This window comes from Triturus cristatus, chromosome 4_1 (assembly GCF_964204655.1).
Source record: "Triturus cristatus chromosome 4_1, aTriCri1.1, whole genome shotgun sequence".
NCBI classification, from domain to species: Eukaryota; Metazoa; Chordata; class Amphibia; order Caudata; family Salamandridae; genus Triturus; species Triturus cristatus.
Window position 1 is genome coordinate 804,589,065 of NC_140585.1, and position 27,507 is coordinate 804,616,571.

At 43.8% G+C, this 27,507-nt stretch overlaps 1 protein-coding gene across 2 annotated transcripts in view; it reads right to left on the reverse strand.

Annotated features, from left to right (window-relative positions):
• The window catches only part of GNS (glucosamine (N-acetyl)-6-sulfatase), a 250,164-nt gene that overhangs the window by 17,580 nt on the left and 205,077 nt on the right, over positions 1 to 27,507 (reverse strand). For both annotated transcript variants that reach the window (XM_085653417.1, XM_085653416.1), the window contains exon 12: positions 16,165 to 16,275. In XM_085653417.1, coding sequence (XP_085509543.1) covers positions 16,165 to 16,275 — 111 coding nt within the window. The remainder of the gene's footprint in view (positions 1 to 16,164; positions 16,276 to 27,507) is intronic.

Sequence of the window (27,507 nt, forward strand, 5' to 3'; positions counted from 1 at the left end):
TTGATTAGACCAAAAGCGGACAGACAATTAAGAACAAACATTCAAAACGAAAAGGGAGTAATTGTGCATACACAAAGAAATTAATTAGGTGTTCAAAGACTATTATAAATACGCAGTTTTCCCATTCAAGAAAGAACCTTGATCCGGTACTGTCAAGCAGGAAACGAACTCCAATTTCTCTGTGCAAAATGCTGGTTTATTTAAGTGCAAAATGTCGCCATGACGCATTTCGGGCTCAGCAGCCCTTGATCACTTGTAATGACACCAGAGGCACCCAAAACAACAATTAAATAATCCATCACTGATGCAAGATTATCAACAATGATCACAACATCAAGGACAGTCTCTAACACCCCCTACCCATACAAAAATTAAGAAAGTAACATCTTATCTAGCAGGAGGGAAACTCCTGGAGAAGAGAACTCCTGGTGAAGTTCTATGTTGGTCTAACAGCCCCCTACATAACTAAAATTTTATACTGCTGCCCTTACGAGGAGAGAGACTGTTGCGGCGATGACTAGGGAGCCATTAATATCCAATTCTCAATGAGCAAGGAGCCCCTCGATACATCATCTTTTCGCACCTCATCATAAACATTGGTTGTAAAAAAATCAGTTATGTACTGGCTTAACCTCTAATGAACATACTGACCACATTAGTACATCCAGATTAAAACAGGTTTGTCCCTGGTCATAATAAGTCCTTGAACATCAGGTGACTGCTTTGCATTCTTGTCCGCCCCTGCCATATACCCAAACTCAGAGGTGGAGTCAAGCAAATTGGTAAAAACTTTCAACAGTATTAGCTGGAAGTATATATTTGAGATGTTTGAACAACGAGGCCTAGGAGAATCCACTAGAAAATTGATATCACTGCAATAGGCATTCTCAACTGGCATGGTGCAAACCGTTGAAGAGATATCAGAAAGATGCCAAGTGCACGAGGAAGAGGTGCCCCATGTCGCTATTGGTTTTCGTGCTAGCAATAGAACCCTTAGTAGCCATCAAGCATAGAGAGAATGAAGATACTGATATACGATTGAGCAAAGTGAGCAATGTGATTTTGCTTTACACAGACAATATCAGAATATATGTGAGAAACTCAAAGCACGACATGCTGCAAACAGTAGATAGATTAAACCAATTTGTAAACATTTCAGAATTGCGGATTAATTGGTCATGCGGATTTCCTATGAAATTTTTAAAAATACAGAGAGGCCAAACATTGATAAAATTAGGCAGGTCCATGATATGATTCACAACCTTGACATGCAAATATGCCACACAGAAATTGCGTAAAGCCAGATTAGAAAAAGGAAGGGATCAAAAGGTTTTTGAAAAACATTACAATTTTCAATTCAAGGCAGAATATCACTTGGGGGGCCTGGTAACCCGATGGGAATGGATGCGCAAGATCATAGCTCCAGACCAGAGTGACTCCTGATCCTGAAAAGCGACACCATTGAGGAACGCTCCCATCTTAAACCAGCAGTCTTGCTTCTGTGGATATCATTGCACCTCAAATATATTGGAATAAAGGCTCTTTTTGACTGTATGCCCAGTTTTTGATCACCTAGCGAGCACCAGGAAGAAAGCAGTTTCCGAACCCAAGATGGTGCCCATGATCGGTATGCAGCAGTCGGCTCACTAAATAATCAAGCAGCCCCAGAGTACACAAACATGCCGGCTCTGTCAGAGGTAGGAGAGGCAATATCATCACGCTAGTCCGACACTGTGCACCCTGCCACTACCAGATGTACCTACCTCGCCACTCCGTTGAATGCCGTTTCAGACCCTAAAATGGCGCCTACGATTGTTACGCTGTGCCTGGCTCACCAAACGATCGAGCGGCTCTGGTGAACATGATCTTGCAGGCTCTAACAGTGTACCAGTCAGACGCTGTATATCCTGTAGCCACCCACAGCTCTTACCCCACTAATCTGCCGCACACAGATGAAGACGCCCATCTCATTTCACCTATGATCCGATAATGAGGCCTGCTCGCACGTGACACCTTATGATCCTGAAACCAAGATGGCACCAGTAACTGCTATGCTCATTGAAGGGACAAGCGGCTAGAAATGTATCTGGCACTGTGACGGCGCTATTTTTTCTCAGAGACAGGAGAGGGCATTACCATATCGACAGCCTTTTACAGTGTATCCTGCCACTATCCGAAATTACAGTCCCGCAAATTAATTGCACAAGTGCAGATGGGCCCTTCCCTCAAACAATCTCAAACTCATCCGGGGGCAGGCTCGTATACAGGACGCCTGTAAAGAAGAGGCAAGCTGTAGCTTTTGTAAGCCAATATATATTTTTGTGTGGAATGAAGCTACATGTGTACCCAAGGAACAAGCATTAGGTGGAAAACAACACTGAGCTGCCCTGGTGTCCTGGGGGTGCCGCTACCACGAGGTCAGGAGTAGACATATTTTGATCCATGCGCTGTCTTCAGTTGGGACCCGATTGTCTTGTTTTTCCTGACACTTTTTCTACATTGGGTGCTGGAGTGTACCTTCTCCATTACATGTCTGAAATTGTTCCTTGTAGGGTAATTTGGTCATAGCCATGTAATCCCGGTTTAAGACATTTCTTAACATGGGTGACACGAAAGATAAGGATAGAGGTTCCAAAGAACAAAGAGAATAGAAACTTGGACAAAAGCGTACCAAACAAGACCCTCCATCACCGTACTCTCCAATAAAAGGGAAACAGCATCTTTCCAATAATATCAAAACCATACTTTTGTGACACAGCTCACACCACGACCGGACGTAATCAACAAAAGCTATGACAGAGAACCTACAGGTCAAAATGGGGGGCTTAAGGCAAGATGTTAAAGCCCTAACCAATCATATGGAGGAGAAAGAATCTAGGTTTAGTAAGGTAGAAAACAACCAAAACTCACTGATGAAAAGATCAGACATAATGCCACGAAAGGTGATGTTGTTAGAAAGAGAACTTTGTGATTTGGAAGATAGAAACTGGAGGGGAAATTTGAGAATGTTTTTCCCGCTGGAAAACACAAAGCAGCGAAAAATCAACTGGCCTTTCTAGAAACCCGGCTAGCACGTGTCCTGGAAATATCATTTGAGAGAAGCTTTGAAATAGAAAGAGCCCACAGAATCCCAACAAGGGTGACATCTGCTTCATCTACTAATCCAAAAGCACTTCTCTTCAAACCTTTGAGACATCAACACACGGAACTGATTCTGGACCGCATGAGACAGATTGAAGTCATTGACTGGATGGGCCAGAAAGTGGACATCTCTCAGGACTATGCCAAGCCTACGGTGTGTCGAAGGCAGAAATTTCTTGCATTACATACTGATCTTGGATCTCCAAACATCACGTTTTTCTTTGTAGCCCCAGCAAGGATACCTCATGATGGCCACTCATGATGAACCAAGAGATCTTATGGCTTTTTTGAAGAACTTGTTAGACTCCAGTATGACTCACCGATCCTTTCCGCCATTTTATTGTTCTACTATAGATGCCACACTCTGGACTTCATTGCTACTAATGAAACTTGGAAAGTTTCCTTATGGCACAAATACTTCTAGGGACTATTGTTTAGATCATTTAGATAAGTTATTAGCCATATACAATGAAGTAATGCACTTGTGTAAAATCATTATTCACATTGTATCACGCCAGGGTCACTTCCTCCTTGGTGGAGATGTACTTTAATATAAGTTCTTTTACTTGTATGAGTTTTTGAGGTTCCTAATGCGGCCAGTTTCAGGGTCTGAATGTGTTACCTTTAATTGTAACTTTAGACAGCATGTCTGTTAGTCACTGATATGATAAATAGCCTCCTCTCTCCGAATGGGTACAATGTTTGGCTGCGCGTTCCTCTTGAATTTCAGTGTTTCCCTAATGTTCCTATTGCAATTTTGCCGCATTGGCCCAAGACTTCTCTCTCGGTCGTGTTCCTGTTTAGAGGCCTGCACGGTCTCCTCTTCTCTTTTGGGAGTGGGTTTGGTTATGTGTATGCTTTTTGGAGAATGTAAAATGATACAATATGATATGGTGATATATGTCCCTTCCATGGCTTGTACATTTCCTAATTTTTCTTCATTGTTCTTTTGTCCTCTCCCTCTTTATACATTCTTGGAAGATCCTTCTCTGGTCATACCATGGTGATTTGAAATTACTCCTTGACTGATGGCTCCTTCGTCGCTTAAAATCATTTCCCTTAACACAAAAGGTCTCAATCATCCAATCAAACATAAGAAGGTGCTAGATTATTGTCAGAAACTAAAGAGTGACATTATTCTCCTCCAGGATACGATAGCTGGGCCTGTGTAGGATCGTAGTATGCAACACACCTGGATTAGTGATAGTTTGTGCCCACCTGCACTCAACAAGAAAAATGGGGAATCTTCCCTGGTTTCTAAACAGGTCAGGAGCTCAACTGACATTTTAGCACATGATATGGGCAGATGGCTCCCATCTAAATTCACTAAATATTTATGCCCTGATGACAGATGACCCCTCCTGGTCTTCTCTGAATAACAATTCCCAAGGATAGTAGAATCATTCTGGTAGGAGATTTTAATCTTCCATACAACACTACTCTAGACCGACTCTCGGCATGTCCCTCCAGACCTAAAAGCTCTCCTAGACAGCTACATACTGAGATCAAAGAACTGGTTGATGTCTGGAGACTACACAATCTGATGGGTAGCAATTTCACCTCTATTCACACACCCACAATACCCTGTCTAGAATGTACTATATATTTATAAGCAAACATTTGGTCCACTCAGCCACTGACCCCACTATTGAGCCGATCCCCATTTCGGACCATGCATGTATTACACTAACCATGAATCTATCCATACAACAGCCTAAATCCTGGTCATGGAAAATTAATGACGATATACATTCTGATCAAGATTCTAAAGACCAAATTAGCTGCTCTTTATCCCACTTTCAAAATGAAAAAAACTAGGTGTATGGATAATGAAACGAGTTGACATGCTATGAAAGCAACTATCAAGGGGGAGATGATTGGCATTCTGGCCACTAAAAATAAAGGGTTAAATGCAAGGCTGAAGCTTTTAGAGAAACAGATTGCCAACTTGGCAAAAGACAGGAAATTAACTCTAGATCATGTAATTAAGTACAAAATTATAACAACTTAAACATGAATACAATAAAGTCTTAAGCAAAAGGGCTCACATTTGGTCTTCCAAAACTAAAGTAAAAAATCTCCTGGGATGCAATAAAGTGGGCAAACTTCTTGCGCAAACTCTTTCTGATGCTAACCTGGTTAACCGTTTCATACGAATGGCCTTGGCAGTCTACCACAAACCATTGGTGCGCATAAAGCTTAACGGTCAATTATCAGATACATTTTGTCTGTTGCAGGGTAATAGACAAAGTTGTCCTTTATCACCCTCCTTTTTCTGCTCTCAATTGAATCGTTCCTACACTCCATTAGGATTAACGAAAAAGTAAAGGGCATCCCTTTTAAAAGTGGCCCCAAAAAATTGGCCGCTTATGCTGGCGACGTTTTAATCTTCTCAAGCCGACACAGCTGTCCTGGAAATCCTTAACATCATCTCAATACACGCTTCTGTCTCCGCATACTCCTTAAACGAAGAAAAAATTGAAAATTTCCCCTTAAATATGCTATGTCTACCACCCATAGCCACCAAAACTAACTTAAAATGGCAGCCGGTCAGGTTGAAATACTTTGGTCTTGAATTTGCAGACTCAGTAGAAGCCACAAGGGTCCATATAGAGGAAACTTTGTCAAAAATCAAAAAATTAAGTGAGAAATGGCCCTCTAAATTTAACACGTGGTAGAGCTGTGTCGAAACGGTGAAGATGATTCTTGCTCCGCAAATTAACTTTTTCATAAGTATGTTTCCAGTCAGCCTCTCCACATCTTGACATAATTCAGTCAATGCAATATTATCATCTTTTATATGGAAAAATAGGAGAGCAAGGATATTTTTGTGGAAACTTCAATCAAATAAATGTAGGAGTGGCCTGAACGTCCGCAACTTTAAGAACTATCAAATAACATTTCTGGCTCGACAAAACACATGGTGATTTCACCAGAAAATTACCAATCGTCCGGCATGGGTCGATATGTAATCCGATCTCGTAAGCCCTCTTTTTTTTATCAATACTCTGACAGTTAAACAGCTAAGAGTTCCTCACCCCTTTCAAATTATTAAACAATCAGTTCTGGCTATAAATTATCTGGACAGGTGTTTTCTTCATACAATAAAGGGTTCAGAATTTGCCTCTCTATGGTTTAACAGTGCCATAAGACTAGATCCTACCTTATCCTTCTGGAGGGAGTTGGGTTTCCTTGGTAGTCTCTATGTTAAAGACATTGTTCAGACTGATAATTCTATCTTCTGTGCTATGTTAAATTAAAGATTCAGCCTCCAACCATACGATTTCTACAATTTTTAATATTAAAAGTCACTTTACGGGACATCGAACACCCCCCAATCCAGCAGACTACTTACATTTTCTTGAGAAATTGTTATTCAAAACTCCCACCGCTTCAATGTTCTACAGAACTTAAAAAATTCCCAGCCAGCTTCGACAGCTCTTTGTTAGGATCGCTATCTAGTTGGGACTGCTTCATGCTCGATATTCTGCTCTATATAGGCATAAAGACCATCCTCTCCAACTAGAAAAACTACAACAACATTTCATATCATACATGGTGGGTCTAGGTATGTTTTATTAGAAGTGAGGACAATAACCTACACAATGATGCCCTCAACAACAAATCATCACGTTTGCTGTGGTCGAAACTTCAAAAGCTCAACCCCCACCTGAGCTATGACTGCTCTTGATTGGATTGCTTATATACCATTTTGCAATTCCTTGTCTTGGAACTCCTCCCTCCTCTTTCTATCCCTCCCTACTCTCTAGCTTTCTCTTTCATGTTTCTCCCTCTCTTCCTTAATACGCTGTAAGCTAACATATACTTATATCTTCAATTGCTAGATCTTTGATTTGATGTAGCTAACTCGCTGTATGTGCCAATATTATTGTGTCGTATGCTGATGATTTTTCTCCCCCAATAATAGTTGAGGGGAAAAAAGGGCAGAATATCACTCATTAAAATTATCCTACTTGGTTCTCTCTTTTCATACTGCTAATTGTTGCTCTTACTTTAGCTGATTCTTATATCAGATGCCATGGTACCGTTGGTTGAGTTCAATGTAAACTTTATGTCATTGTTTTTCTGTGTTATCCGCTCACATACCTTTCGGTGTTCAGTGTTATATAAAACTGTCAAATAAATAAATTATTTTACCAAGATTTTCAAATGTGCCATTGATGCTATCCAAGTATTTCTTCACAGACCAGAACTCCATTATTAATGATTTAATATGGAACAGAAAACAGCACAAAGTGGTGCTCCGTAGACTACATTAAAGATACTCCTCCATCAGGCGGGAGAGGGGTTTCTACAAATGGAAGGGCATAAACCCTCTGCACAATTTGGGGCAGGTGGTGCCAGATCCTGCTGCCAACAGGATGACTGTTCATTGCTAGGATCACTTGCATCTTTTCCTCCAGAAGATGAAGGTGGTCTGAACTCAGTTCAGGATGGTGCAATGTTTAGAGGGGCTGTGTAAAATTCAAAGCAATGCCCTTCCCACACAATGGAGATGATCCAATGTAACGCTTTCACAGTTTTGTAGCAGAGGAGGCTCATGCGGCGCCACCTCTACGTCTTCCCCACCCATTTACTCTATATGCCCCCCCTTGAAAGCATTTAGGTTGTCAAGAGTCCTGAAAGGGCTGTTGGTACTGCTGATAGGTGGGTCTCTGCCCCAAACCTGCTTGCCTTTTACCGACCCTAATACACTGCTTGCAAAAAGCAGGATGAAAGACTGTAGGGTGCACACAGACTTTGCTATGTGTGTATTCTTTTTGATTTTCTCAAACATCCAGTCAACCTCAGGGCCGAACAGATGCTCACCATCAAAGGTACATTCAAGAGGTGCTGTTGCACCTCAGGCATAAATCCTGAGACCCTAAGCCAGGCGTGCCTACAAAAGAGGACACTAGTATTGATCACTCGAGCTGCTTTGTCTGCCGCATCAAGTGCACATCAAATTTTAGCATTGCTTATTATTTTACCCTCTGATACCAGCTCTTGTCCTCTTTTACAGAGAGCCTCATGTAGGTGCTTTATGAGCTCCGCTATCTCTTCCCAGTGATAACAAAGTGGCACACTGAGTTGGAAATTCAAACTTTTTGGACTCCACATCTAGGAGAGGAGTATCCACTTGGCCTGTGCATTAGCCCTCTTACGGCCGTTCACACCTCCAAGGGAATCTGGGACAATGTACCTACAAATATAAACCAGATCTTCTGGGGAAGGATTATATTTCTTTTCTCTCTGATGAGTCATCATCATGGTATTAACTGGATCCTTAAAGGTGTCACTGGTGGACTTTAACATAAGTATCACCATGGAAAATAGCCAATGGATCACTCAGTTGTGGACAAAATTGCCATGAGCAAGTTGTCCTCATCCTCCACACTACTAAGCTTGACGTGATAGTACTGGGTAACCTGCTGTATTACTGCATGATGTGCAGTAGTATAATTTGTTGGGTATGGTTTAACAGGGTATGGCTCGAGATCCGGCTTATCCTGTGGGTTCACTATGTAATCCTCCCAGGGATCATCTCCCTCCTGAGGCTTAAAGCGTTCCTCATAGGGTCCTGTGGGTAGTGAGGACTATCTGGTCGGAGTCAGTATCCTGTGCTTCATGTGGAGAGCAATGTGGAGGCAAAGGACATGGTGGAGAAGGAGGTGTGGAGTGCAGTGATGGGAAGGGTGTAGGGCTAGTAGCCACATACCTAACTCTTCTGGGTCTTGATGGTGCAAAAGATGGGTACTGAGGTTCTTCCTTGAAGAAGATACAAAAGGTAGGCTGTTCCTAATATCGAGGCAAGGGAAAACTGGTTTTATGTGGTCATGAAGTGTAGGAGGATGAGGATTCCTCCACTTGGGATATAAGGCCCTCACACACCCGGCATGCTTCATCACATGAGCTGCTCCTCATCAGGTCGGCGCAGCAATACCGGACGGGCTCCCTATGAGGGGCTCTTTGGCTGAGATTTTTTATTCCAAAAGCCGTTTGGTGCCGTGGGGGTGAGGGGCCTAATTAACAACATCAATCTGTTGATTACCCTGGATGTGGAAGCCCTCTATACCAACATCCCCCAGAGGGCCACCTTGGGTGTGATAGAGGAGATATTTAACAGTACCAACTGGGACTCTTCCACTCTCAGCAGTTTCATTCTCGAATGCGCTACACTCGCACTCACAGAACATTTCTTTGAGTTTAAGGGCCAACTCTACCACCAGACCCAAGGTACTTCCATAGGAAGTACCTTCGCACCGAGTGTAGCATGTTTATACATGGCAGCTTTTGAAGAGAACTTAATCTTCAAAGAGTCAAACCCCTACCACACCAATCTTGTCCTTTGGAAGAGGTTATTGATGACATTGTCATTTTCTGGTCAGGCAATATGAGTACCTGCAAATAATTCTGTAACTGGATTAATACTTTAAACCCCTACCTGAGGTTTACCAGTTCTATATCTCACACTCGGATCCCTTTCCTTGACCTCACCATCAAATTGACAAATGGCAACCTCAGCACAACAGTCTACAGAAAACCTACAGACCGCAACAGCCTGTTGTTTAGTTCATTAAAGGAGAACTTACCCTTTGGTCAATTTTTGAGGCTGCAAAGAAATTTTTGCAGCCTAGAAGATTACAAAACTGAGGCAGACAAGCTGGCTATTAATTTTAGCAAACGAGAATACCCACAACGTAATGTTGCGCTCTCCAAAAAAAGAGCTAGGAACAACAACCGCAAGGCTCTACTTGAACCTAGAGAGAAAGAACAAACTGACACTCTCACATGTTACCACCTACACACCTGATTCCAACAAAATCAGGAATGTGATTAAAAAACACTGGGGCATATTGAACATAGGGTCCTTGGAACTAGACATTCCTAGATTCGCATTCAAGTGCACAAAGAATCTTAAAGATATGCTAATACATACGAGACCTAAGCCACAAAGAGATGTCACAAAGGCAATTGTGGGACTTGCCGGCAGTTCAGGGCCACTACCCATGCGGAACTTGCACAGTATGTGCATTCACCGGAGTTACCAAAACCATAACCTTTTCAGACTCTTTCACATGGGAAATACGTTCACACACTAACTGCAATGAATCCAACTGTATCTATATGATCACCTGCCCATGTGATCTAAGGTGTATAGGTATGACCACTAGATCTGTGAAAACACGCATCACAGAACATCATATTAATTTCCGATGTCACAAGCTCAACACAAAAATGTGTCCACATTTTTCCCAACTTCAACATTCACCTGACTCCCTGCGATGGGTAATACTAGAGGCGTACCCCAAGATTAACAAAGGAGCCCTGTTTGTGAAAGAACAGAGATGGGTCTATCGTTTATCAACCAGCACACAAGGGTTGAATGAAGATATTCCCTGGAGCACATTAAACACTAACCACGCTTAGAGACCGATAATGCAAAACTTTTTGTCATGCCAGTACAAATAAACTAACCCCGGAGTATGTATTTGCACTAACCCTAATCATACATGAGGTAATACAGCAGCGCAAACCATAGAGTGATTCACACCACTGATACAAATATGGATTATATCAAGGCCTAAGTTTCTCAAATATGTGGCATACACGATAATACAACACGCAATGAATCACACTAACCGACTGACTCACACCACTGATACAAATATGGGTTTACGATTATATCACGCCCAAGTTTTTTAAATATTTTGCACACATGAGAATATAACATGCAATGAATCACACTAACCGCTCCATACCTCCAGGTAAACTCAAAAACCATTCCAAGATGGCGGTCATTTTTGACCAGGATTAAACATCTTCCAAGATGGCCCCCACGTATTTCTGCAAAAGCTGTAGCAGTCTAGTGCAGGCTGTGAATTGACCGGAAGGTTCCCGCCACTTCCACTTGAGTCACTCAAAGTATTTAAACAAGCCTGCTGGACATCCCGGTACCTCCTGATCCCGGCACTAGAGGGTAGGTCGGCTGGCCTTTTGCGGACTTTGCAAAACTTGAGTACACTATTACACAATACACTGTGCTCTTGTAGGTAATATTGATCAAATACGTTTATTATTTGCCCATACATTGGGAAGCCTCAGCCGCTGTATAACTAGTCTGCTCAACATCACGCTAGACGCCCACAGCTCTGACAGCCCCACCGCAATTTGTTTTCGGATTATTTATAGACCAGGTATGCTATACCTACACCAATACAAATGCTGTTATTTTGAAGAAAAGTAATACTTACTCAACTCATGCCCAGACTGTTCGTGGTAACGGCAAAGCCCATTACTCACCGTATTTTATTGTCAACCCCTAGTAACATTGTTACTAGTTTGAAAGACTCCTGCATTGCTTAACACACCTTAATCACATAGTTAATGTGATATGCTCTAATTTTTGTTTCTTTTAATCCACAACCCACGCAGCACACAAGGAAATTCCTTGTGAGATACCTGTCGGGTATCAATGAAGTAGATAGAGTTCATCAATTCCTTCTGCAACTATGGTGGTGTTCCACCAGATGCGCCTGTGTAATTCTCACAATAAAATGTTTGTGAGAGTCACCCACATGGCACTCACGTTACATATGTTTTTAGTCATCACCACTGTGTGCTGTGAGCTTGTCACACAGGGAACATGAGAGTTTTGTTTATACTGGTATATTTGATTCAAATAACTGTTTTTATTCCTTTACCAGGTTGGTCATATGCGATCAGGTACTACACATAGCATGTGTTAGGTTGGTTTAAAAGGGTAGATACAACCACCCACGTGTAGATAATTTGATTTTATTAGGTCCCGACGAATCGCCACCAGATTGTTTAACTACCAAGCGAGAAACATGTTGACCGCACAATAGAGTGCCCTACCTAAGACATAATCTCAGACATGCACCTTTGTTTCTTTTAATCAGGGTGGGAGACCCATTGATTAAAATAGTCTTCGTTGGTACTCCCCTACCTCTTTTAAAATTTCTTTCAGGTTATACACCTCCACACTTTCATCTACACTAATTAGGGCCCCACTCCCATGGCACCAAATGGCATTTGGAATAAAAGATCTCTGCCAAAGAGCCCCTCATAGGGAGCCCGTCAGGTATTGCAGCACAGACCTGACGAGGAGCAGCCCATATGATGAAGCATGACACCTTGCCAGGTGTGTGAGGGCCTTATATTCCAAGAGGAGGAATCCTCCTCCTCCTACACTTCATGACCACATAAAACCAGTTTTCCCTTGTGTTGATATTAGGAACAGCATACCTTTTGTATCTTCATAGTAGTTAGGGCGTGTATGCTAGACCTGTCTACAAAGCCTTCAGTCCCTCCTTTGTGATTGGTTCTTCCTTGAAGACCAGAAGCCTCTTCTTAGGAATGGGGATAAGTCCTGTAGCCGGAGATCTAGCCAGTATTTTGCTAGTGTCTAGGTGACTAAAATGTTTCCTTTGTTTTTCGTCCATTACATCTGCCAGCTTTTTAAAGATTGACCTTAGTGTTGGTGGTACTTTTGGTGCCAGTTGGTGGATCTTGGGGGTCTACTTCGGCTCCAACTGGGTTTTGTCAACAACTTGAGGTCCAGCTGGTGGTGACTTTGATGCAGAGTAAGGTTTTTCTGTGCCTGGGTACTGAGAGTGCGACAGAGCAGAATTAGGTTTGGTGCCCTTGGGTGGGGCTTCACTCTGCATCAAACCAAATGCTGGAGTCTAGGGTGTACCAGCTGGATGTGTCGGTCCCGAAGGTTTTGGGCTCAGCACTGGGCTTGATGCCCAACTCTCAAGGAGACGGTACTCTGCATCAACAGTGGATCATTTAGAGGCCAGAGACTGACCTTGAGGTGCAGCAGATGTGCTTGTGCGTAACCCTCGCTTTGGGCCTGAGACTGGCATGTGCTGCAGTGATGGTTCGAGGAACTTGACCTCCTCCTCAACGTCAGACGTCTTGGCCATCAGGGCCTCTGGGTCTTCTTTCGTCTAGCCCTGATAAATGCATGAAGGGTCAGCCTCTTGCTTCTTGGCACTAGGGATCACCTCAGCCATAAAACTGTCTTGTGATTCACCCACCTTCTTTCCCTCTGGTACCTGAATGCCTTTTTTCAGCAGAAGGCAAGGCAGTCTTTGCAGGATGTCTCTGCATGTTCTGGGAAGAGACAGAGGTGCAGACCCTGTGTCAGTCAGCCCAGTGGTTTTTCATGCTGCAATTAGGACAGAAATGGGATCCATAAGGTAGTTCTAAGTGCCTTCTCGAGGAAAACGTCGACCGACCCCAAAGGAGATGGCACCTCGAGGCTGCAATACGTCAAAGTATGACCGGCTTCAACCGTCACTTCCAAAGTCCTCTCAGCATGAATAGAATCTATTCCAAAGCTGTATCGCTGTTTTCATCACAGGTGTGGTCGAGGGAGTTGCAGAATCCAAAATGGAACTAAGAAAAAATAATAATGCAGTGAATATTACGCTTTGACAGAGCAGCTCTTCTGAACGTCTGAGACAGATGGCAGAAGAAAACAATCAGACTGAATGTGTGTGTTGGTGCATTCAGGATTATGGGAGGAATTGTATCGGGTGTTGTGACTCTAACTTCTAAGAAGTTACACGTTGCAGAGCATGCATATTTTCAGCCACATATGCTATGTATACATGGATTCATGTTAAGAAATTTGGCAAAACTGGAAGTGTCAACTTGACACATTACAGTTTCCAGATGCTTTATTTCATCAAGATTAATTCTGCCAGTTAAAAGTTGTGTAAACAAGGGCTCCTATTACTGGGAAGACTGCTTATTAAATATTTGTTGTATGGAAAACTGTTTTAATATATACAGGAGTTCTTTTAAAACCTTGTATAAGGTGGACAGATCAACACATTTTCCCACTACTTATGCCCAAATGGAGTAAGAGTCAATTAAGTGACTAAATAGCTTTGGAAGAACTGCAGCTCTCCTTTGTTGGTATCTTTCATAGGTTTTCACACTTGAATGGTTTCCACTTGTCGAGAATGGAGTCCAACTGTATATTTCACACAGCAGGATAGGACTTTAAAATGCCTGGAATGCTTGAATAACAAGTTACTTACCTTCAGTAATGCTTGATCTCGTCTGACGTCTGTAGAAATTTCTAAGGTAAGGAATCTGCGGTTAAAAGTCTCAATCAGAAACAGTGCACTTTAGTGGCACAATCACTTCACTGAAAAAGACCCAAACATCGTCCACCAGTCTTTATACTTTCTAATGCATGTCAAGCATAAAGAGCTCCCTCACGGAGATCTGCCCTATACTTTCAAAAGCTTCAAAGCCTTTCTTTCTGCTGCTTTCCTGGGTTAATCCATATCCTTTGGGCACTCAACTTGAAAGCTAATGTCTTGATGACGAGTAATGATTCACTCATGTGAATCTATGAATGATGCAATGCTGGAGAAGTACATTCCTACAATTTCCTAAACATTACTTTTGTAAGTGGTGATCCCATTTATGTTGCATTTCAATGCTCAATCTTCTTATATTCCCCTGGGCATCCTCACCTTCTAATGGAAGGAAACGTGAAACAGACACATACATGCATGTAAAACGCTAAATAACAATTCAATACAACAGACACACATCTCACAGATGAATTTTGCTTGAATATTCACTGGTCAATCATGCACAAAATGTGCATTCAAACATTATAACATTTACAGGCTGACATCAACTTTAAACGTGGAGCATAATGATTTTGCTCTATTAAGTTTGTCCATAGATATCGAAAAACAAGACATCTGGACTGCAAACCCTAGGTTCACCGTCCGCATACCTGTCTACATGTGGTGTTCCATGAAGCAATTCGGTATAATTTCTTGGTATACTGCTTATATTTTTGATCACCAATTTGATGCCTTCCGACACTATGTGAAGGACCTTAAGAATTTTTTAACAACTGATTGTCTCACTGTACGTTAATCTACACGGAAATAGTTGTAGTTCAATAGTGTATAGTGCCAATTATCTTTTTGCACCATTTAATTTTTTAGAAAAATATTTTACAAAATACAGTGGTGTGATTGTCATGTCGTTTCACAATTCTAGTATTTTAAAGTTGAAGTAGTGTAGCAACTGATGAATTCCAAATTTAAACCATTTGCCATCCTAGCTGTGCACCAGTGGAATAATGTGTGGATTATCTCGTACCAAATGAATTGTAGGCATGGAATAATACAATTAATTGGTTGGGGTATAATGCCAAAACATCCAGGGAATTATGTGCAGTCTACAGTATAGAAAACATCTAATGGTATTTAAAGTAGATACTTTTTGGATTAGGCTTAACTAACCATGTTACGAGAGGTAGGAATCACTACATTGATGTATAACAATGTGCATGTGTAGATTGGGTGAGCCCTACAACTTCAAAACATCTAAATTGACTCATACATGTTGGGATAGTAGCACAGACGGATAGTTAGTCTGTTGCAGAACATTGTGCACTGCTTCCAATATTAGCACAGCTCACTAAGGGCCAGATGTATGACCAACCGACTGCTTTTAAATAAAGCGTTTTTTTCTTCTTTTTAATGCAGCCCGTTTTCCTTAAGGGAAAAACGAGATGCATTTAAAAAATAAAAATTAAACTTTTCAGTGGGACCCCTTCCGGTTTGCGAGTGCTTTACCACCCTTCTGAGAAGGGTGATAAACTGAGTTCATTCATACATACCTTTTGGAGTCGCTATGTGGAACGGACGCCCTTGGAACGCCCCTTCCTAATAGGGAGTCGCTAATCCCAATTTGCGAGTCGCAAGTCAATTTGCGACTCTCAAAATAGGATTAGTACATGTGCCACAGGTTTTTTTGCGGGGCAAACGGGTCTAAAACCCATTTGCGCCCACAAAAAAACATCGTACATCTGGCCCTTATGCCTTTTATTCTCCTGATACTGATACAATGAGTACCACTGAGCTGGGGAATAACAATATCAGACATTTACATGTTGTGGCAGCAAGCGCTAAATCTGTATAACAGGTTATTATTAAAGGTAAATGCACATACCTCTGCATCATCAAACTCACAATACTGGAGATCAACCAAGGCACTAACAGTCCGTACGCAGGCATAGGTGTTGTTATAGGAATCTTCACAAACGCAGTCTGGGAAGCAAACCTGCAATATGATATGTGAAAAGGTCACCATCTGGGAAACATTATACATAGCACTAAAGGGATAAGCACCTAAAGTTCTACACACCCCATGCTTTTAAACTATCCAAATTAGCTCTAGAGCAAATTTGCTATTCTTTTTCTTTTAATTGAAATGTCAAATAAAAAATTATATTTTGACAATATAGTATTCTCATTCAGTGACGTCCAATTTAACAAGCAGTGGAACAGTAAGTTTGAAAGCACTTGACGGGCACTTTCTTCCCAAGTAAACATATTTTCAGTAAAGACATACTTTGTGCAGACATTAACACTATGAAGTTAATTTGAATGGCAGATAACCCTTCAAAATTGCGTTGCATTTGCGAAGTACAATTTGCGACTCGCTAATTGGGATGCACAACAGTGTCTGAGACACTGTTTGCGATTCCCAATGGGGTCGCAAATTGCATGCCGCATGCCTATTAATGAGGCTGTCGCAATTTGCGACCCCATTGGGAAAGGCTGGCACTCCCAGGGATGGTGGCCTGCTGGGGTCAGCAGACCACCATGTCTGGGATTGCTTTTAAATAAAGCATGTTCCCTGGGACCACTGCCTTCCCTTAAAAAATATTTTGACAGCCACTCACAAAGGGTAAGGAGACCTCTGGGGACCCCTTTCCGTTTGCGAGTGGTTTATCACCCTGAGAAGTGTGGTAAACTGCGACTTTTACAAGTGCAATTGCAGTTGCAAAACAGTCATACATAGCTTCAGGAGTCGCTATTAGGAAGGGACACCCTTGGAATGCCCCTTCCTAATAGCGAGTCGCTAATCCTATTTTGCGAGTCGCAAACTGATTTGCGACTCTCAAAATAGGATTAGTACATGGGCCACACGTTTTTTGCGCCCGCAAAAAACTTTATTACATCTGGCCCCTAGTCTTAGGCAATTCGGAACACATTAACCATTTAATCACATTCTTCGGCGCATATATTCAAATATGTCCGAAATAAATTTCCTCCCAACACTATTTTGAGTTGTTTTCCTTCAAATGGCAATCAAACAAAACACACTTGGGTGTCTTCAAACACTAATATATCTGAATCCCCATTGCCACTGGTCAGTGTTTTGTAATAATGTAGCCTTAAGACCAATGGTTTCATTCAACATTAGGCCTTATTCCAATACATGCTTAGGTGAGAAGCTGTGCCTATGTACCATACGTTATTAGAAGAGAGTCATACATTAGGAAAGAAGAAACCAAGTACCTCTAACATTGTATTACCATAATTACGATTGTTTAGAGATTTCAGAGCTGGACCGGAGGTGATAACGCGTTCCCTCTCTTTTCTACTGACAGCAGCTTACAGCATAATTGATGCATACGCAAACAAGTTCATATTTCCCAAGGAATCACGTACAAAGTGGAGATGACAAGATTTACATGTTCTTGGTGTTCAATAACTACATTTGTCCAGCAATGCCTCAGAGTGCAGAGGCATAATTCTGCCCTACACTGGTACTGGGGCCTTTATTGACAGTCCTGTGCCCTCTAGCCTGAGAGAGTTAGCATGGTGTTCTTTCACATGCACTGTGCCACTTCGTTAGCACGTGATTAATTTGGCTGGCTTTCTGCTCTTCTGATCTCCTCTGCCCACTTTGTATCCTAGTTTGTTCCCTTTTTGCATTCTGTGGGATCCCATAAGCCAGAGCACCCTTTAAATGGACAGTACGTTTTTGATGCTGTCATCCCAGCTCACGTAGGAACTTGATCCTTGAGAGTTGGGTTCTACCAGTCGGCAGGAGCAGACAGGTCACCAACTGGAAGGAGAGGTGCCACCCTGAAAAACAAGTTACTTATCTTTGGTAGCGCCTTTTCTGGTAGAGACTATCTAACTGCAGATTCCTCACCTTTTAAATCTTCTCAGGCGCCAGATGGGATCCGGTAACTTTAAAAGCAATTTCATTGTGCGTCAACAGGTGGTGTCATGCAGCTTTGTGTTGGACCTGTTAGTTCCGGATGTGACTTCAGGACCACTATAGGACCGCCATCTCCGAGCTCTGACATCAGTTTCTTTCTGATCTCCGTACGCCATTGAATTCGAAAGTGCAGTGTGCAAATATGTCAGATTTGGCATCTTATTAATGAACTGTATGATCCCTTTCCACAGACCAGGAAGGTGAGTAGAGCGGTGAGGAAGCTGCAGTTAGAGTCTCCACAAGATAAGACATTACCAAAGGTAAGACACTTGTTCTTCTGATAGATGATAAATGTAGATTCCTCACCTTGTGAATAGACACCAAAGCAGTACCTCCATAGGTGTGTCTGTGGAATGGCTCAGACCAGGAAATCTGGTAGGACAGATCGGATGAAATGCCCATCCCACCAAACCGGGGTGTCTAGGCAGTAGTGCTTTGTGAAAATGTGGAAGGACGCTCATGTAGCAGCCTGGCAAATGTCCATGTCTGGCACATCCTGCAACAGCACAGTGGTAGCTGCCTTTGATCTGGTAGAATGTGCACAAAATCGTTTTGCAGGCTGCTTCCTAGTTAACATGAAAAGTTCGTCATCTTGCCGGTATTCTCTGGTCAGATTGATGTAAAAGTGAAGTGTCCTCTTAGGGTCAAGTCGGTGAAGTTGTTCCTACTCCTTTTTAGAGAGGAGAAGTGAAGTATAAAAGGCCTGTAGAATAATGATTACTTTCTTAAGTGGAAGGGCATAACCAAATTCGGCAGAAAAGCTGTCTTTGTCTGAAGGACTAGTTTGTCCAGAAAAAATGAAGTACATGGTTGCAGGAGACACAAGGCTTGAAGTTCATTCACTTGTCTAGCAATTATGTTTGCAATCAAATTCACTGTTTTGATTGTTTGGAGGCATAAGGAACTACTATGCATGGGTTTGAATGGAGTGCACGTTAGATGAGTGAGAACCAAATATAGGCCCCACTGTGGTATGAGGTGATGGTGGGAACATGTAAGTCAGCTCTTTGAAAAAACGCATCACAATAGGTGACTTGAAAATGGATGACTGATCCGGCAAAGAGTAAGACGACCATAAGGGGCCGTTAAATAACCTTTAACTGTAGGTACAGTCGATTTGCAGACATTTCACCACAGGATAAACACCGACACATTCTGGACGCAATGACTGATGTTTTTAAGGGGGGCCCTCCCGATGCCTTCCTCACTCTGTACACATTCATGTCAACTACAGTTGCAGCGCTGCAGTGCAGGTGGCGAAATGTCCGAAGGTATAATGAACGTGGGCCAAAGTCCGTATATCACCACAGCAAGGCCTTACTATGACATTAAAAGACAAAACAGAAGGATGTCCAACAAACTTGCTTGCATGGGTGAATAGGACTAGGAGAACACCATGCAGCAAAATTCTCCTTCTGCCCTGAATATACAGATTTAGCGGAGGGCTGCCTGGCTGCCAGAATGACACAGACTACTTCGGGAGGAAAACTAAAAGCCATCAACGGTCGTTGCTCAATGTCTATGCATAGAGATGTGGGTTATGCAGAATCACTTGCCAGACCCCACTGTGCTCTCGTGAAATAATGTTCTCCAGTCGGGGCAGTAGGACTGTAGGACAAATGCTCATGGCAAGAGGTTTCGGATACCACACTTTCCTTGCCCAGTTCAGAGTCACCAGGATGACTTGGAGCTGGTCTTTGCTGATCTTTTGTCAGCACTCTGGGCAGGAGGGGGAGGGGTGAAAAGGCAAACACGAATCCTGACCCCAATTGCGTCTTCCAGGGAGGACTGCCTTGGGAACTCCAATTTTCAAAAGGTTGAACACTGCGCGTTCTATGCAGTGGCAAATAGGTTGAGGCAGGGTTCTCCCCATTGCTGGAAGATGCCCTGGGCCACCTTCGAGTGTAACTGCCATTTGTGATCTGCTAGGTACCGGTGGCTGAGCTTGTTCGCCCTGCCGTTTAAAGATCATGCCAGGTGTTGGGTGGTCAGGGAGATGCCCAGATTATTCAGCAAGAGCCTCCTGGCACAGGACCCATGAACCCACTCTGCTCTGTGTTTTGCAGTACCACATGTCAGTCCTGTTGCTTGTGAGAACCTGCGTTCCTTCCCCAGATGGTGTGTGAGTAATGCCTTTAGTGCCAAAATAATTGTTTGCAACTCCAACAAGTTGATGTAGACTTGAGCTTCCGCCTCGGATCGCCACCCCTCCTAGGTGACCCCTGCGGCCTAGCAACAATGCATTAATCAATACCGGTACCTCTGGATGGGGTAAGGAGAGGAGTTTGCCGCTGGTCCAGTTGCGGTTGAGTAGCGACCACTGCAGATCTTTTCCGGTCTTCTATGACACCTGGATGAAGTCTGACAGGTTGCCTTGGGGATGAGCCCACTGAGAGTTTAGATCCCAATGCAGAGCCTGCATGTGCTACCTAGCGTGATCCACAAGCATGATGCAGGAGGCCAAGAGACCTAGAATCCTCAGAGCTGTTCTCACCCAGGACAATGCTTGAAACAGTGGGATCATAGTCCAAATGTCCTGGACTCTTTGAGGCAGAGGAACATCTCAAAAAAGCACTGTATCCAAGATGGCTCTGATGCAGCAGAGGCAATGTCAGGAGTGCCTTCGGCACATTGATGGAGAAACTCAACTATGTCAACAGGTTTGTTGTTGTTTCAAAGTCGTTAAAAACTGTTTGAGGTGTTCCTGCTTCAGTAGCCAGTCGCGGAGGTATGAGAAGACAGGTATGTCCAACCTCCGCAGACAAGTTGTGATCAACACCATCCCCCTTGTGAACACCAGAGGAGCACTGGTCAGGCCAAAGGGGATCACACAGAATTGAAAGTGCTCTTGGCCTACCAGGACCTGCGAGTAACACCTGTGGGACTGCAGGATGGGTATGTGAAAATATGCGTCACGCAGGTTGAGTGCCACCATCCAGTCTCCTGAATCCAGGGGAGACAGAACTTGGGCGAGTGTGAGCATTTTTAACCTCTTATTCCGGAGGAAATTTAGGATGGGGCGTAGGCCTCTGTCATTTTTCAGTGCCAGCAAATAGCAGGAATAATAGCCAGTTCCCTCTCTAATGTCCCTCTCTAAGCACCAAGAGAGCTTGAACTTCTTTGTGCATTATATACAAAGGGACTTCTGGGAGGTGTTGCGGTGTGGGTGACATGTTCAGGGGATAGATAGGTCACAAAAGGTAGGAAGTAGCCATGTTCTCCTATCTGGAGCACCCATTGGTCGGACTCTACCATCCGGGGAGGTGAAAGGTGACCGGACCTCCTACCTGGTGCTTGTGTGACACCAAGGACAATTTGAAGCGGTTTTGCAGAGGAGGCTATGGGGGGAGGGGTTGTGGCCTGGGCAGGATGCTGCCCCTGTGTGACTAAACATTGTATGCCGGCTCACAGGCTTTGTCCTCAAAAGGGCTGGGAGGCTTATTGCTGCTGAGGCCTTTACTGTTGCTGCATCTGCAGAGATCCCCTGCTGAAGCCTCAAAAGGAGCGTTGTTGTGGGGGAAAATACAGAGCTGGCTGAACTAAGCCACGATAGCACACCGTGGCTTTGCTCTCCTTAAATTTCTCGGTGGCAGAGTCAGCATTCACCCTGAAAACCTTCAAGCCATTAAAAAGCACGTCCATGAGGAACAGCTGGATGTCTGAAGAGAAGTCAGTGGAGGAAATTCAGGTGTGGTGCCTAAGCACCACACTGGTTCCGACTGCCCTACTCTAGCCAGTTTGTTGTGTCCAGGCCAGATTGGAACGTATACTTCACAGTCAAGGGTCAGATGTTGTAAAGTATACCTGACATCTTCAGGACAGCAAGCAACACATCCACCAGTCTTTCCCACAATGAGTTTGAATACCGTCTCAGAAGACACGAGGTGTTAACGAATCGCAGGGCAAGACTCGTACTTGACAAAACACCCTTTTCAAAAGTTTCCATCCGTTTGGATTCCCTGTCAGGTGGAGTGATGGGGAAAGAGTTGGGGTTCAGGTGGCTAGATGATGCTTGTAACACCAAGCTCTCTGGGGTAGGTTGTTGGAACAGGAATTCGGGACTGGTGGGCAAGATCCTGGTTTAACCCAGGTGTCCATTACTATATCTGTTAGGGTCTTAATAAAGGGTAGAAGAGGTTCTTTGGGGGGGGTGAATTGCTGCATGGTTAAGAAGCTCTGCTTAGACATCGGTCCTAACCTCCTGTGTAGGTAAAGTTAAATCATGCACAGCCGCTGCCCATCTGATAACAGTAGCAGAGGAGGTTCTTCTGTGGCAATTGGGTTACGGGATGAGAGGCCAGTGTCAGGGGAGGTCTCAAGTCCACTGGCATTTTTTAGGTCATCGAAAATGTCACTGTCTTCATAAAAATAATTTCCTTCCGGCAATCAGGTTAATACGGATCATAGTTTTAGAATACAGGGCCAGGGTGACAGAGGTTGGGCTTCGGAATCCAATAGAAGTATTGGGTCTGACTCCGGCAACAGTAACACCAGAATCAGCATCTAGGCTTGCACCTGTGGCGGCAGTGGGGTACCAACAATGAAGACTGAGACCTCTTTCAGGCATCAAATCTCATCTGCGGAGGCTGTCCACTGAGGGGGAAGGAGGTCAAACAGCAGCAGTTCAGGAGCACACTTCACAGAGCGACTCTGAGGCCCAGAGGTAACCAGCGCATCGCGGGGGTCCACGCGGTGGGACGTTGGTGAACCCTGCTTGGATTTCTTATGTCTTTTGTGAGAAAGTATAGAACTACATGAACTCCTGGATTTCAAGGCAGAGCAGTCTCGAGATAGGTCCAGAGGGGGACAGCTTCTGTGATTTCTTTTGGAGCTCAGCGAGGAAGTTTGGTCTTACGGAGGTTGAATCCATTTCCGGTTCATCTTGGGATAGCACAAATATGACTGTGTCATGTATGCGACTGAGACACCATCGCAGACGTCATGGGTGTCCGTCACCGACATTTGTCAGTGAGAGGCAGGACACGGCTTGACACCTGTTGTCTTAGTGCCCATATCTACACACAGTGGACAATTTAGAGTAGGAAAAAATGTATTTTCTCAAGAAAATGCCTGTCAAAAAGGCAGTTCTGCAAAGTCCGAGTCCATGCCAGAAGTCACCTAAAGAAAAGAACTGACGTCTGCACACAGAGGTGGTGTATAGTTTCCCTGATGTCACATCAGGAACTGTCGTACAAGATGTGAAGCTGTCGATGTGCATCGGAATTGCTTATGAAGTTTCCGGACCAAGTATGGTGCATGAGAAAATTCACAATTTGAAGAACTCTGCAGTTAAAAGTCTCTATCATAACACTGCAGCATAAGGTTACAGTGAACTTGCACTGAAACGAATAGCAAAAAACCTGTGTATAGGCCATACAAGGTGCCACAGAGCCTGGCTCTAGAATTATGTCTGCCATGCAGGCCCATGAATGGCTCCTACATTTGTAGCTTTATGGGAGATAATTGGATGTAGTTCCATGAAGAAAGGAAGCATGAGGATGCCATCACCAACTGTACAGAAACTTTTGAGGGCTAGCACCATTTGTCCTGGAAGCAGAGTAGGTCCTGTAGTTTGAGGCAATCGTTCATGGAGAGGAGTAGTGGTGAACCATACCTTTTTGATAAATTGTGTAGGACTTTCAAAACGATCCATGTGGGAGGAAGACTTTACCAGGAATTTCTGCCACTGGAAGGGCAAACATCCAAAAGCAGATTTGTGCCTTGCGGACGCAGAGGGTTCCGGGGGTGCCCTAAAAGTTTAATCAGAGGACCATGGTAAAGACTTTGACACTCTCACCAACTGGAACTCTCAATCAGACCTAAATGGAGGTGATTGGATGACGATCACAACTCAGCGACCTGAAGAGCCATGAAGACAAGTTAGCCAACCATAAACCTACGTCTGACCCAGACAAGATAAGACATCTGCCCTCATTCTAAAGGGGTCCTTGCCCAAGACTTTTTCTAAAGTAATAAATGGGTGACTTGAAGTCACCAGAGATAATGCAGTGAAAGTGATGGCTGATCCCCATTCATTCTAGGCACAAGACAACAGCCATCATCATTACAGCATTTCATCAATAAAACAAAGTGCTCTAATCCACTAGAAATGAAAGTCAGTGATATCAGATTCACAATGGCCACATATTGATGAAAATTCTTCTTGACTGAATGAAAAAAGGCTGGAAATGTCTAGTCCCCCTCCATTGATCTGAAAGAAAATCCTTTCTAATATTCAAAGTACTCCTTTAGTAAAGAGACCATAAGTCAGAAATGGGTGAGGATCTTTTGGTTTTACCGATGGATGACCTGTGGGACAGATGTTGCCAAGTTGCTAACACAGCACCCCTGTTTATTTACTTCTTAAAGTACAATGTTTGCCGAGAGGCATTTTGGAACTAGACATCCTAAAATCTTTTCTTTTTTAAACTACAGAACTTGATTCACCTTGTTCCTGAGTATACCCAGCTTTGACAGGTGACACAGCTCCAGTGAGATCTTGTTCCAGAGCTGGGGTCTTAAAATTCTTACCTACCCCTAGGAGCAAGGCTGCTTCAAGCTCTTTAATGCAGAGTCTCTCTGTGTGTTCAACAAAAGATGAAATTTGAGAAGTCTGCTGACAAATCTCACCATCAGATCAGAAGACACTGTAACTTATGCAGCATCTTAGCAGGGAAAAGAAGACGCAAGAAGTTGCAATAATCGAAGTGGGAAAACACACAGGTCTCCCCAGGTTAAAGTGTAGTGTGGGCCCCCAGGACTTGACGGGTTAAACCTCGAATACTATGTGTAGTTCTCTACACTCCTTGGCCCAGCCTCACTGAGATGTTTGAGGCAGCCTCCAACTTGGTGAGCTTTCACAAAGTCTCTGAGAGTCCCTCTTGGTCAGGATCCTTAAACCTGACAAAGATCCCACTTACCTGAGATCCTCCCATCCCATTGTCATTCTCGGAGTAAACTATAAAATCCTGGGGAAAGTACTCACACCAAGATATGTTAAAACCCTCTCGGAGCTGATCCACACAGACCAGAACAGGTTTGTTCCGGGTCATAGCACTTCCCAAAATATACAGCGTCTTTTCCACATTCAAGATCGTGTCCAGGGCCGATATCCACGCGCTGCCTGTCTCATACTGTATTTGGAAAAGGCATTCAACACTATCTTGGGACTTTTTCATCCAGGTGCTAGCCCGCATGGGCATAGGGCAAAGATTGCTAGCATACACCAAACTGGTTTATACAAACCCGTCCTCCCGGATTCGCCTAGGAAGTCATATTTCAGCTCCCTTTCAGGTTGAACGCAGCACCTGGCAGGGATGCCCGCTCACCCCGCTGCTATTTGCAATGGCAATGGAACCCCAAGCTTTAGGACTATATATGGAGGGTCGGGACTGGGGCATATCCTTGGAAGACAGAATGCACACTGTATCTTTATATGCAGACGATCTCCTACTCTACCTCCAGGATGTCACAGCTGACCTCTCCCCCATCGATGCAGCTCTCACCGCCTACACCGCGGTGGCAGGACTCAGAGTAAACTGGACAAAGTCCGCAATATACCCCCTCTCCTCCGACCATCCCCTACGTGTCAAACATCCAAAAGCGATGTGTGCCTTGCTGACACAGAGGGTTTCGGCGGTGCCCTATAAGGTTAATCTGAGGACCATGGTAAAGACTTTGAGACTTTTATGAACTGGAACTCTCATTCAGGCCAAAATGGAAGTGATTGGAGGATGAGCACAAATCAATGAGAGCCATGAAGACAAGTTAGCCGACCATAAACCCATGTTTGACCCAGACAAGATAAGACATCTGACCTCACTCTAAAGGGTTCCTTATCCAATACTTTTTAAAAAGCAATAAATGGGTTGCTTGAAGTCAACGGAGACAATGCAGTGAAAGTGATAAATGATCGCCATTCGCTTTAGGAACAAGACAATAGCCATCAGTACGCTCATTCATGCACTGCTGGCAACCCTTACAATTGGCAACGATCTGGAAAATTGCACTAGCTAAAATGGTCCTCCTCCGAGGGCATTCTTTACCGTACTTGACTCTCTCCTGTGCATGCCCATATGGTGCAGTAGGCGTCGCCGTGTCACCCTCAAAATGCTCCAACTTTCGGTGGGTCACCAAGGGCTGAGTGCCCCCTCCTTCTAAGCATATTTCCTAGCTGCTCAGCTACAATGGCTCTCGTGCTGGACTGCGCAACAACACACGGGAGAGGCTAGCGAAGAACAAGGACCCATCCCTGTAGCCACCCTTTGCGACTTTCTCCTACCTAAGACTGTACCCTCCTCACCCTGGTCATTGCAGGTGGCAGTAGCGAGCTCCTGCATGCTCCACATATATAGCCTTGCGAGTGAAGTTCAAGCATACACGATGTCCATGCCCCTAGTCGGACTCCCTCGGTTCCTGGGTTATTACACGACCAGAGCCTTGCAGCACTGGTCTGACCACTCCCTAACTACGGTGGATGACCTGTTTTCGGAGGGCCAATCACTTGCATTTGAGCAGCTGACCATAGACCATGGCCAGCTCCATGCTACCTTTCACGCCCTATGCGGTTCATTGAACACTGAACCTCCAACCCATCTGGTACTACATGCAGGACTCCTTATGGGTGACGGCCATCACCAAATAACATGGCTCTATATAGCCATACCTGAGCTTGTGGACACTCCGCTCACTACACTGCGACACAAATGGGAAGACTACTTTGGGAGAGCGCTACATGATAGAGTAGACACAGGTGCTAGAACACCCCCAACAGGCCTCTCGTAACTCTAGTTTCAAAAACATCCAACTGTTTACACTACACAGAGTATCTCTCCCCCGCCCAACTAATCCGTATTACCCGAGACTTCTTGACCATTGTACTTTAACTCTTTTTTTGTACATTCTATCTTGAGTGACGCTCGACATAAGACCACTTTTATATTCTCAGCGGCCTGTACCACTTTCTTATTACACCTTTTTGCCCAACTTAAATTACTTTGTTGAATCTCGTTACGACACCAATATGCAATTTTTTGTCCATTATCATTCTCCAGGCGTTTCCAAAATCTAATCGCGGCTACTTGTACTCCCCACGCCATTGTTCCTATTTCTAATCTTAATGCTTGGATCATTGCTGATGGGGGTAGTGATAAAAGATTTTTCAGGCATTTTCCTTCCTCCAGGTCCCAGAAATCTTTACCGCTCAAATAAATGATTTCTGCTCCGTAGAGTACTTGTGATGGTATCATTGCATTGAAGGCCTTGAATAAAGGACGA